This window comes from Pelophylax lessonae, assembly GCF_965119305.1.
Source record: "Pelophylax lessonae genome assembly, chromosome: 3".
In the NCBI taxonomy this organism is placed as follows: Eukaryota; Metazoa; Chordata; class Amphibia; order Anura; family Ranidae; genus Pelophylax; species Pelophylax lessonae.
The window spans coordinates 602,828,149-602,841,028 of NC_138770.1; the positions used below are offsets into that span (position 1 = coordinate 602,828,149).

At 44.7% G+C, this 12,880-nt stretch overlaps 1 protein-coding gene across 3 annotated transcripts in view; it reads right to left on the reverse strand.

Moving 5' to 3' along the window:
• Positions 1 to 1,942: 1,942 nt before the first annotated feature.
• The window catches only part of COQ8A (coenzyme Q8A), a 118,694-nt gene continuing 107,756 nt past the window's right edge, over positions 1,943 to 12,880 (reverse strand). For all 3 annotated transcript variants that reach the window (XM_082248858.1, XM_082248859.1, XM_082248860.1), the window contains exons 12-15: positions 7,755 to 7,862; positions 5,213 to 5,278; positions 5,027 to 5,113; positions 1,943 to 2,255 (exon numbers count right to left, since the gene is read on the reverse strand). In XM_082248858.1, coding sequence (XP_082104984.1) covers positions 1,965 to 2,255; positions 5,027 to 5,113; positions 5,213 to 5,278; positions 7,755 to 7,862 — 552 coding nt within the window. In that variant the 3' untranslated portion in view covers positions 1,943 to 1,964. The remainder of the gene's footprint in view (positions 2,256 to 5,026; positions 5,114 to 5,212; positions 5,279 to 7,754; positions 7,863 to 12,880) is intronic.

Below are 12,880 nucleotides of genomic sequence, written 5' to 3' on the forward strand. Positions count from 1 at the left end.
GAGATCCCAGTGAGGAACTAGGTCCTTACTCCTGATTAGGCAGGAAAAAAAAAAAACTGAGTACCTATAGCAGAGAGAGGGAGTATACCCCCCCCCCCCCCCCAGGACTGCCCACAGGCGTAGCCAGACTTTTTTCAGCCTAGTGTCCTACTCCTATAGGGGGTTGTATAACCCAATTGTTAAGATCGGGAGCCAGAGCAACATGCCTCCTATGTATGTCAATAAGGCCTACAGTGGCCCATAGATTTTGGTCCTGTCCCAGAGTGACTCCATTCTGGGACAAGGTGGTCCATTATGCCAATACAGTAATGAATACCCGTTTACGGAAGTCTCCGCAACTTATGCTATTCGGAATTAACCACTCGAACACTATCTATCATTCGAGCCCATTGGCAACTGTCCCTCTGTGGTCACATTTATGCTTCTTGGCGGCCAAAAGAACTATTTTAAAATCATGGATCCAACCTAACCCTCCTACCTTATCTGCCCTCAAGACGGCGCTTAGGTTGTTAATGTACAAAGAACGCATGGACACAGTCCTACAACACCATAACCTCACCAAAAAGTTCTTTGACAAATGGAAACTCTTTATAGAACAGGAACTTACGGATGAGGACATTCAACATTTTATGAACCCCTTCAGATATACAGATTGGTATTTAAAGGCGGAAGTAGCACAAACTTTGGGTAGATTAAAAACAGATGTCTTGTAGGTCTGATTACTGTTACTATTATCACTTTTTCCCTCAAATTAATCTATATTTTTTTACATATCTAAGTTCTATATTCACATATATAAGGGTGATGCGCTAACACTATCACTTAAATGGACCAGCCTATGCTAGGATGTTGAGAAATTATACTTTATATTTCTTTTTTCTTTCTTTTTCTTCTATTATAGAATAATAGACTTTAATATTGTGATTATCTATTTTTTTCTCCTTTTTCTGTATGATTTGTTGGTTTGCAAAATTGAATAAAAAGATTTATAAAAAAAAAAAAAAAAAAAAAAAAAAAAAAAAAAGATCGGGAGCTGTATCCTTCAATGAACGAAATAGAGAAAAATGGGGTCTCCAACCCTTCCCTACATTATCCAAACATGTTGGTGTTAAATTCTTTAAAATACTACTGCTAAAATAGGCACATGCTGATATTTATTTAAGTGCCCAGCATCATTTGAACCTCCGTATGATATCAGCTACACCAAATTCACATGGGGGCCTCAGAGCATTAACAGAAAAATTCAGAAGCATCAGATAGAGAAAAAGCATTTAATGTATGAAGCCCTTTATCTATTTACTCCATCACAGGACCAGGGTGTCATCCATAAGGTGACTTGTGCATACAATCATGATATGAAATAGAAATTACACGATTCACAGTTTTTCCAAGCCAAAAAAATTAAACCTCTGCAACAGAGGGCTAAAGGCAGTATGCACTGCGATTAGGCCGACCATTCATGACAAATCAATTTCCACAGTACAAAAAGCAATTCCACTTATTAATAGCAAGAACAAAAAAAAAAGAAATAAAGCAAGATTACATTGAACTTCAAGGCAAAAAAATAGTCCATAATTCCCTATTGTACCCTCTGCTCTTCCACATGCACTCAATTATGTTTCATAATCCCACGCAGGGAACCCTTTGTCCCAAGATTCCACACCTCCTTTTGTACAGCAGATTAACTAGTCCTCATTACCATCCCCAAACTTTCCAAATGTCCTTAAAAAAGAAACCAAAAAGAAAAAGAATTGCAAAAAAAAAATCCCTAAAAACACAAAAGCTGGCATAGGCTCCTTAACCTCAATAGTCAATAATTTGGGGCCCAGGAGGAGCTGGTGGTATACGAGGAGGTCTGCACAAAATCAGCAGAGAACTTCCAGCTTGGGTTTCCAATGTAGTCAGTGAGAGAGAGAGAGAGTACTGAATTTGTTACAAAGGGGACAAGCGGTGGCCATAAGTCTCTAGCATCTCTTGTGCTCCTTGCCCTTCCAGTAATTGCTGTAGATATCCTCAAACATCTTCTTGCAAGGGATTTGGGCTTGCAGCTTGGAGCAGATAAGGAATGAGCCACCCATCTTTCTGTGGAGGGAATAGGTCTCTTCTGGAGGGGGGATGAGACGGTGCTTTAACATGACGGGGATGAGGCGATGGATTCGTTCTGTGGTGCTCTGACAGCCAAAGTTGAAGGGGACATCAGAGGCAAAGGCTTCTCCTAGGATCAGGACGGCTTCCAGGTGGGCAGTCTCCATAGCCTGGAACACAGGAATGGAAAGGGAGTTTATGTTACCCTCCTAAACATACAGTGATCAATAAAATTTGCAGTTATTAATGCTGTGTTTATTACAATCCAAAAGCCAGACTGGGTTTTGCAATGTTTCACTGAACAGGCTCAAGGGGTCTTGGGAAGTAGTATCTAGTGTCTACGCTACAAAATCTGCCTACATTTCTCAGATTCCTACCCCAGTGCAAATCAGAATTGACAAGGCCAATTCAGTGCTTTATACCTACCATGAAGCAGAACCCAAAAGTGAACCTGTGGCCAGGCTACATTCAGGTAGATACGTATTATAAACTAGCAGAAATTAAGCTTTAAAATAAGTCCTCACTACAGTCTGTATCAGCAAGCACTGTGGAGCAACAGATCCTCAACATTTACACACAGAAGCAAAGAAGTCATTCACTGTGGCTCAGAAGCTTGGCTCTTCCTGCAGTGACTCAAAACCGCCCAACCAGTAGTGACTCCGCATCTCAACCCCTCCTACCAGTCGTGACTCAGGAGCTCAGCTGTTTCCCCCCTTCTAGCTGTGACCTGGCAGCTTAAATTGCCCTGCTTTCACTCCCAACAGTAACTCAGTAGTTCAGCTGCCCTCTTCCAACAGTGACTCAGATGCTCAGCTCCCACTGCACCCTGTCCCAGCAGCTCATCTGGGAGGGAGAGCAGGGTTGTCATGTCACTGCCTGGGAGAGGGAGCAACAGAAACTGAGCTGTGTGTCACTACTAGTAGGAAGAAGCTATGCTGATTTAGGTCAATAGGCGAAGATCACAGTTTTAGGAAATCGTAATAGAAGTAACATTTAGGATTCCAAGAAAGCGGAGCCAGCACTATAGAATGGAGGTCTCCCATAGTGGTTTCCTCCAAAGGTGGTCCTAATCTCATGCGCGTGCGATGACCCAAATCACCCTGTCCCTTATGGTAAAATGGAGGGTTCTTTTGTTTGGGCACCTATAGGTGTGAGGGTCCAGGAAGTGGCGGTGCAATGCTTATTTTAAGTGCGTCCCCCCCCCCCCTTTTTTTTTTTCGTCTCTTTCAACTTTATTGCAATGTCAAAATTATATTTCACTCATTATGCACGGCAGCTCAGATGCAGCACACAGAAGCAGACTGTACATGGAGCATTCAGGTGAGCTCCAGTCAGTTGCAGAAGAATGCACACAGCATTTTCTCGCACTGCCTAGCACCCAGAGGCACTGTTACAGAGTGCACAGGACACATAGAAAACTTGTTTTCGTGTGCCCTTGCACACACCTGTTTTTTTTCTACTGCAGGAAAACAGATCTCTGCACAAGTGTGAACAAACCCTTACATCCGTGTGTCCACAGTCCCTCCCTTTACACCAATGCCCTCAGTCCCCCCTTTACATCACAGTCCTTCCTTTATATTACAGACCTCCGTACCTTTTTTCATAACAGTCCTTCTTTCATATCCAAGCCCCCTTCACATCGCAACACTCAACCCCCCCCCCCCCCCCCCCAACTCCCTTCATCTTAAAGTGCAGCAGGTCTGGATAGAGGGCAGGACTTTTCATGTTTAAACCAATCCCCTGCTTCCTAATTTGAAAAGTCCTGCCACGCTTCCCATCTTGTGCTATTGCGAATAAAAGCAGGAGAAGAGGACACTCAGGCATCTATCTAGGAAGGCTGTGGTCCGTATGCGGACCGCAGTCTGCCATTTAGAGATATTCAAGTAAAAACAAAACCTCCTGCGCTCAAGTGCTGTCTGATGGAGTAGAAAGAGGTGCACTACAAACTCAGATGTAAAGGGAGCTGTTTGGTCTTGCTGCCCCCTTCAGGATCAAGGGTATCCAGAACCACTGGTAGAAAAGACAAAAAAGAAAAAGAGGGGCGCACAGACCTAGTGCATTACCATAAAAACATTTATTAAAATATTAAAAAGTGTACAAAGTACTCACAAGACTGGTGTGGTACAACACACATCAAGAATAGCATATACAGTCTCCAAGGTAGCCAGGTCCCAATTGTGACGAATGAGCATGCAGATAGTCGCATGGGGCTGCTGTGGCTAGGCTGACGCGTTTCAGGGGCGAGCCCCCTTCCTCAGAGCCAGAAAAATGCTCGCCCCTGAAACGCGTCAGCCTAGCCACAGCAGCCCCACACATCAAGAATAGCATATACAGTCTCCAAGGTAGCCAGGTCCCAATTGTGATGAATGAGCATGCAGATAGTCGCATGGGGCTGCTGTGGCTAGGCTGACGCGTTTCAGGGGTGAGCATTTTTCTGGCTCTGAGGAAGGGGGCTCGCCCCTGAAACGCATCAGCCTAGCCACAGCAGCCCCATGCGACTATCTGCATGCTCATTCGTCACAATTGGGACCTGGCTACCTTGGAGACTGTATATGCTATTCTTGATGTGTGTTGTACCACACCAGTCTTGTGAGTACTTTGTACACTTTTTAATATTTTAATAAATGTTTTTATGGTAATGCACTAGGTCGGTGCGCCCCTCTTTTTCTTTTTTCTTTTTTGTCTTTTCTGCCATTTAGAGATGCCTGTCCTATAGCATGAGCACAGCCAGTTTTCTGCATACACTATAGAATGTACTGCCCTTTGGCGATGTCAGGGACTGCACTTTAGGTCCTATACATCTAATAAGTTGACCAATACTGCTCTGGAGCCGGCATACAGTTTAATTGTTGAAACAACTTCATCACTTTGCAACCTTTTTTTCCCAATAAGGCTGCAAAACTTTTACTCAAAAACATCTTTCCCAGAATCCCATCCCTACCTTTGATTCATAACCTGAAAGAAATTTCATCTCAACAGACTTCTTCAATAATCTTTCTCGGTCTTTGTCCGCAGCTGCCCGGATTACCTGGAGAGTGAAAAGTCAAGATATGAAGTGTCATGCGAGGAGAAAAAGATAAGGGCTAGACAAGAAATGCACTCATCGGGCACTCCTGGCCTGTCTCACCTCAATATAAAGATCCGTGAATTCTTCATCAAAGCCTCGTGTCGCCCCAAAGTCCAGCAGGGCCACCTACAGGATATAAATATAATCAAGCAGGTGAGAAACTGCAAAACCTGTAATTCAGTTGCAGAATTGCTAATAGCATTAATTCATATGTCCAGATATCACTCTGAGGCCTCATGCACACAGAAGACAATGGGGTTTGTGCAATCCTGAGGACTGCAGATTGCCCCTGGAGCTGGGCCACAAACCATGTATAAAATGTACTAAGGCCAGTGGCTCAAGATAAATCAGCACTAGGTACAGGGATTGCTTCTCTTTGTAGGTGAAGCCTCTGAAAAGAATGTTTGCACTGCTTAGACCACATCAGACACTGCAGATTCCTAACTTTTATTAAAAGAATGTTTTAAACCCAGAAACCACCATCTACAGCACCACCACTTCCAATATCTGTGTGCAGGAATCACTAAAATGGAAATTCAAAACAAAAAATGTAAAATACCCTTTAACCACTTAAGCCCCGGAGGATTTTCCTGCTAAAAGACCAGGGGGTATTTTGCGATTCGGCACTCCGTGACTTTAACGGACAATTGCGCGGTCGTGCGACGCTGTACCTAAACGAATTTGACGTCCTTTTTTTCTCACAAACAGAGCTTTCTTTTGGTGGTATTTGATCACCTGTGCGATTTTTTGATCACGCGCTATAAACAAAAAAAGAGCAACAATTTTGCAAAAATAGCAATATTTTTCAAATTTTTTTATATGAAATTCCCCCCCAAAAAAATGTAAAAATCAAAATTTTTTAACATTTTTGGCCAATTTGTTTTATCCTACCTATGTTTGGTAAAAAAAAAAAAAAAAAAAAAAAAAAAAAAAAAAAAAAAAAAAAAATCGCAAAAGGCGTATTTTGATTGGTTTGCGCAAAAGTTATCGCGTTTACTAACAAAGGGAAAGATTTTTGTCATTTTTGTTGTTTTTTTTTTTAACGCGTAATGGCGGCGATCTGCGATTTTTTTGGCGGTACTGCGACATTGCGGCGGACAGATCGGACCCTTGACTGACATTTTTGACACTTTTGGGGTTACCAGTGACATTTCTACAGTAATCAGTGCTATACATATGCTGTTACTGTAAAAATACACTGGCAGTGAAGGGTTGCGTGACCGCGCTCGCTCCCAGACCCTCCCAGGCTAGTGACGTTAATTAACGTCACTCTGCCTGGCAGGGGCTGACCGCCGCAGTAAATCTACTTGCGGCGGTCGGCAAGCAGTTAAGAGACAAATGGTATAAAGTGCACTATATACAATTTGTCTCTTACAAATCAATGCATCTGCATTGAGCTTCTTAAGTAAATATTGCACAGGTGTTATTTTATTAGTGTAAAATACCCTTTAGCCCAGTCATTTATGTTGAGGAGCCCACCTCCAGCTTCTCAAAAAAAAAAAAAAATCTCATGCAAGCAGAAAAAAAAAAAAAAAGAAAAAAAATTACAAATAAAATAAATATTTCATCTTATCTCCAGCATGGTCCCCTGCTGACTCAACCCTTTCTGATCCAGTGCTGGCCTAATTCTGTGTTGAAGGAGGTCCAGTGTCATTCAGCTCACTTCCTGCTGGCTTAGGGCACCATGGACATGGGATAAGTCATCAAACAACCCAGGGCTCACAGGAAAATGCTGCAAGCACCATTCTCTACACCATCAAAAAGATCCTTGCCCCATGAAGGGCAAAGTGACAATATCCCTACAAAAGTTTGCCCCAGAGCCAGTCCCAAACCTTTCCCAATTTGCTAACCATACCGGTGTTTCCCCATAGCTCTCCAGCAATAAAAAACACAGCACATCTGGTTATGGAAGAACATGTGCCTTGCTCCCTTGCAAATGTTCGTGGGCCTAGAAGCCAATTGTTAGGCCCAAGCATTGTCACATGACTAATGGGAGGAGGTGCATATTGCTTCCCTGAGCCAGCCAATTTCAGCATCGACTGCAGAGGAGCTTGGAGGGAGTGCAGGCAAAAAGAGTATAAAGGGGGTCAGGGAATGCACTTTGCGAAGACCCTTTGACAGTGTGAAAGTTACAGGGTCTATTTAGGGCCCTCCCACTGCTCGACAAAGAGGCCCCATGATGATTTGCGAAGGGGGGCACCAATTTAGAGTGGGCTTTACATACACAATTTTTAATTCTAATTTGGCAAATTGTACTTCTGTATTTCTCCAGCCCAAACTACTTCTTTTGGATAAATTGTGGAAGGGTTCATTTTTACTGCTCTCTGTAGCCTCACTGGGGCTATTTAACTTTACTTCCAGCCCTAGTGAGAAAAATCGAAGTAGTCGGCAATAAAAAAACCAAACAGCCATTTTTAGCAGCGTGTGAAAGGGTAGAATACCCATCAGCTTTTCATCGATTCCTGTGTCCCAACTAGAAATTTTCTCTCAAGGTAACAGTTTCACAAGGACAGGAAATCTCCCTAACTTTTGAACTAAATTATACTTGAAGGGACTACAAATGCCAGCATTATCTGCATAGGCTGAACATGCGATGTTTTACCTTCTTAAGCTGTGGGTCATAGAAGAAATTGGACCAGTTGGGATCTGTCTGCATGAAGCGGAATTCGAACAACTCTCGTAGACATAAATGCAGGATGTTTTCACAGATCTGTGAGCAGACAGAGGGAGGAGAGACGGTCAGTTCATTGCATGAGAGCTCAATTATTACCTTCATAGGAAGGAGTAAACAGACCTTTCCAGAAGGCCATGTCTACTTTCCAGGCAAACAGTTGCTACACAAAATATATAAACAGTGTGGCAAGATTCCCAAATGATTAACTATATTAAAAAAAAAAAAAAAAAAAAAAATGAAAAACTATGACCCAATACATTTATGTAATGTGATCCTTGGAATGACCAATAGACTTATGAATCATGTCTCAGAGCTCTCAGCTTCATCAGTGGTGGCTCACTGAAATGTGTCTTTTTACCCCCAGCGTTCTGAAACTTTAGCATCCAACAAGTCAAGGTGTGGCAGGTGCCTACAGCTTCGGCTGTGCACTACGGTTCTATCCACAGGCTGCTAAGTCACTGGCATATCCCAATGACTGAACGGGCACACTTGTCATGTAGTAGAAGCTGGATACATCACAACTACACTCTATACATGTATACTTCTCAATCATGTGATCACGTCAGCCATGACACAGTGATTACACTGACAAAAGGAAGCCTTCGGCTTGCAGATGGCACCGCAGCCTAAACAGGGCGGCGTTTTATTTGTTGAATACTGTAATTGTAAGATACAATTACAGCATTAAAACTGTAATTGGATACAATTGGAAAATGTTTAGTGCAGGGTTTTTTTTTAATTAGAAAAACAGTGTACAATATAAAATCTTATATGTCCTAAAAATATAAAAATTTAAAGTAGACAAATGAGTCAGTTGTTGTATATTTAGAGGCTGAAAATGTTTTTGCTCTAATGCATTCTCAGCATTAAGGTAAAAAATCTTTTAAGAGCAGCTCCCCAGCATCCCCCCTAAATACTCACCTGAGCCCAATTTTGGTCCAGCGCTGTGCACGTCTGCAGAAGCTTTTCCCCCCAGCTCCCACAGGCTTGGCTGAGAGCAGTGGGAGACATTGGCTCTTGCCCCTGTTAGTCAAAACCAGTATGCAGAGAGCAGAGATGGGGCCAAGCCGAGCTGTGTGCCTAAACAGATGCAAACAGCTCAGCTGCACGAGTGACCACCATAGGAAGTGGATGCCTACAGATTGCACTCGGTGGGAGGAGTCAGGAGTGCAGGGAACCAGATAGAGTGTGCTCTGTGCAAAACCACTGCGCTGTTGAAGTATAATGGGATTTTTGACTTACCGTAAAATCCATTTTCTGATGTTCAATGACTAACATAGCTTCTGATCTTCATAACCATTGGGTTATACTGCCCCCTACAGGAAAACACTAGGCAGAAAAAAAGTCTGGCTATGCCTATGGGCAGTCTCAGGGGGTATACTCCCCCTCTGCTATAGGTACTCCGTTTTATTTACAAGCAGTGTCAGAAGAATTACAACTACACAGAGGGGTGGGTGCCATGTCTGTCAAACATCAGAGAAATGAATTTTACGATAAGTCAAAAATCCCATTATACTTACCTGCACTGTGCAGTGGTTCACTGAAGGACACAGCTCCTGATTCTTCTTAACCATTGGGATGTCCCAAAACAGTGTTAAACATGAGGGGTGGGAACAGCAAAAAATTCCCAAGGCTAAAACAGTAGCCAACCAGGCAACAGGAGCCCACCTGAAAAAGAAACCATACACCCTCAAAGAGGAACAGGTCCTCTAAACAGCAGCCTGCAAACCTTTTTGACCAAAAGAAGCACCCGCAGATGCCAACTTTATAGAACTTTGTGTGCACAGACGACCAGTTGGCCGCCTTGCAAACCTGCATCACCAACGCCTGATGATGGAAATCCCAGGAAACATTGAGTGCCTGAGTAGAGTAAGCTTTGAGACAGGGAAAGGAACCTGACCCCTGATGGAATATTCCTGAATCACCATCTGTCTGATCCATCTGAAAATGGTCGCAGAGGAAGCAGGCAACCCTTTCCGAGGCCAATCCGTAAGCACAAATAGCGAGTCTGACTTCCTAAAAGACTCCGTAGCTGCCAGGTACACCCTAATTGTCCGAACCACATCCAAGGCATGCAAAGCAATTTCCTTAGGATGTTTTGGCCTGGAACCCTGGAAAGGCAACAGAATGTATTTATTCAAATAGAAATCGGAGACAACCTTTGGGAGAAAAGACAGACAGGGGCGTATAACCACCTCATCTCTGTGAATTACCAAGTAAGGTGGAACAACAGGATAATGCCGCCAGATCCGACACCCAGCGCGCAGTGGCGATAGCCACCAAAAAAAAGCCTCCTTCTGAGACAGCGTAAGCAAGGGAATTTCCCGAAGTTTCTTAAAAGGGAGGCTTCTGGGGGCCCAAAAGCACCAAATTGAGGTCCCAAGGGGGGCAACGGAGCCTGCACTGGAAGAACCAAATATCGAACACCCTGAAGAAAAGTACGCACCAGGAAGGCCAAGGGTCGCTAGAAGACGACCGCCGAAGCCGACACCTGGCCCATGATGGCCCCCCCCCCCGGTTGAAGGAAGGTCAATATCCGAGCCACCGAGAAGGAGCGAGGATGAACCCCAAGAGACTCAAACCACGCGATGTAAGTCTTGCGCGTACAACGGTAGATCTTCCTAGACGTAGATTTCCTAGCTTTTAACAGCGTTGGAAATCACAGATTCACACAAACCCCTATCCTTCAGCACCTGGCTTTCACCAGCCAAGCAGTCAAAGTCAGCGACTAAAGCAGAATTGAAGATTGACCCTTGGGACAGCAGATCCTCCCTGAGAGTAAGCTTCCTAGGAATGTCGGTGACCGGCTGCACCAAATCGGCGTACCAGGACAAGTGAGGCCAGTCCGGGGGCCACAAAGATGACCGGAATCCCTTCTGCCTCCACCCTGCGTAGAAGTCTTGGCAGAAGCTTGAGAGGAGGAAAGGCATAAGTCAGACAATTCTGACCCCATGGTGCCACCAGCGCATCTGTGGCGTCGGCCAGAGGATCCAGTGATCGTGCCATGAACCTCTGCACCTGTTAAGCTGAGACGCCCAACAGATCCACCTCAGGGGTGCCCCACCAGAGACACAACTGATGAAACCCCTCCGGATGAAGAGACCATTCCCCCTGGTCCAACCCGTGCCGACTGAGGTAATCCACCAGCCAGTTTTCCACTCCGGGAATGTGTATGGCGGAAAGGGCTGGAACAAAACATTCTGCCCACCTGAGAATGCTGGCTACCTCCAATGACCAAGGGGGGCACAAGAAGTGTCCTGGCGGCTCTGATGTAAGCTACGACTGTGGCATTGTCTGACTGAATGTGCACTGGACATACTTGTTCCAGACACAGTCTGATGGCTCAGAGCTCCAGGACATTGATCGATGGTCTGGACTCTTCCAGGGTCCAAACCCCATGAGCAGAATTTTTGTCAAGATTGCCTCCCCACCCAGACAGGTTGGCATCTGTGGTGACCACCGTCCAATACAAGGGGAGGTAGGATTTGCCCTTACAGAGTGCCGGAGAACGAAGCCACCAGATCAGGGACCCTTTTGTATCCCCAGCTAAGCTGGATTTGGATGTCCAGAGACTGCGGATTCTTGTGCTATTTGATCAGAATCTCCCTTTGTAGAGAATTCGTATGGAACTGTGTAAAACGGGACAGTCTTGAAGGTCAACCTCATCAGGCCCAACACCCGCATGCATGTCTGGAGGGATGACCATCTGCTGGACATCAGGAGGCGAAGGGCAGCCTGCAGTTTCTGGAGTTTGTCTAGAGGAAGGAGTACTCTGGCTAAGGCCGAGTCCAGAGTCAGACCCAGATAGTCTAGATCCATGGAAGGAACCAAGGCAGACTTCTGAAGATTCAAAATCCAGCCGAACTCCTACCGGGTCCGTATGGTGATCTCCAGATTTTTCCACCAGCACAATAGGAGGCTCTGCTCGCAGAAGAAGATCCTCCAAGCAACCAAGAATCGCGATCCTCCGTTAACGTAACAATGCTAGCACCGGGGCCAACAATTTTGTGAAGACCCTAGGAACGATGGTGAGACGGAAGGGTAACGCCACAAAAACTGATAATGTTTGTCCACAAACTCTCCCACGGCAAAGTGGAGGAAGTGCTGGTGACCGACACATACTGGAATGTGAAGGTAAGGGTCTCTGATGTCGATGGAGGCATGAAAATCCCACTGATGCAGGGAAGCCACCACCGTGCAGTGCAAACAGACTCCATTCTGAACTTCTGTACCCGCACACAGCAGTTCACAGTGCCTTGAGGTCCAGAATTGGACGCACCGTGCCTTCCTTCCTGGGGACTGTATAAACAGATGAAATACAAAAAAACTATCAGCGCAAACCCAATATATGTGATAAAATAACTCAACCTCAATTCACTGTGCATAAATCAGGTGTGTGAAAGTATATAAGTGGTATCCGGCAGCATACACCAATCGTGTTTCACAAATCACAATAAACTATAAATCCTACCAAAATGTGATGCGCCAGAAATATAATAAAAAAGTGATGACTTTAAATACAATAAATCATATCCAGTTCATAAGGCACATAGCAATGTGTGTGCTTCCAATAAAGTGATATGAAGAGTGTCCCCGTATCCAATTGAAGAAAATCCAGTGATGAAAACAAGTTGTAAACACCAATTAGTGATTCCCTCCACCAGGTGAATTAGCCTCTCACCTTCCTAAAGGACCCAAACGGGCCAGCAATCACATGTATCATGGATCAGACTTCCAGGAAAGAGCCACACTGTATTGCACCTCGAGGGATCCCGGGACATATAAAAAACAGATGAAGAAATCTAGTGCTCTCTGCTTACTAATAAGGGTGTGCTTTATTAGAGAAAGGCAGATCAACTCACATTTGTTGGGCACTCAGCCGTGCCTGCTGTATAAGCGATGTCAGCGATCTGTTACCAGAGAGAGACTCTGCGTCGGCCACGCTCAAAGGAGCATTACGCTCGACGTAACGCGTATAGGGGGACGGAGCGTGCGTGGCCGACGCAGAGTCTCTCTCTGGTAACAGATCGCTGACATCGCTTATACAGCAGGCA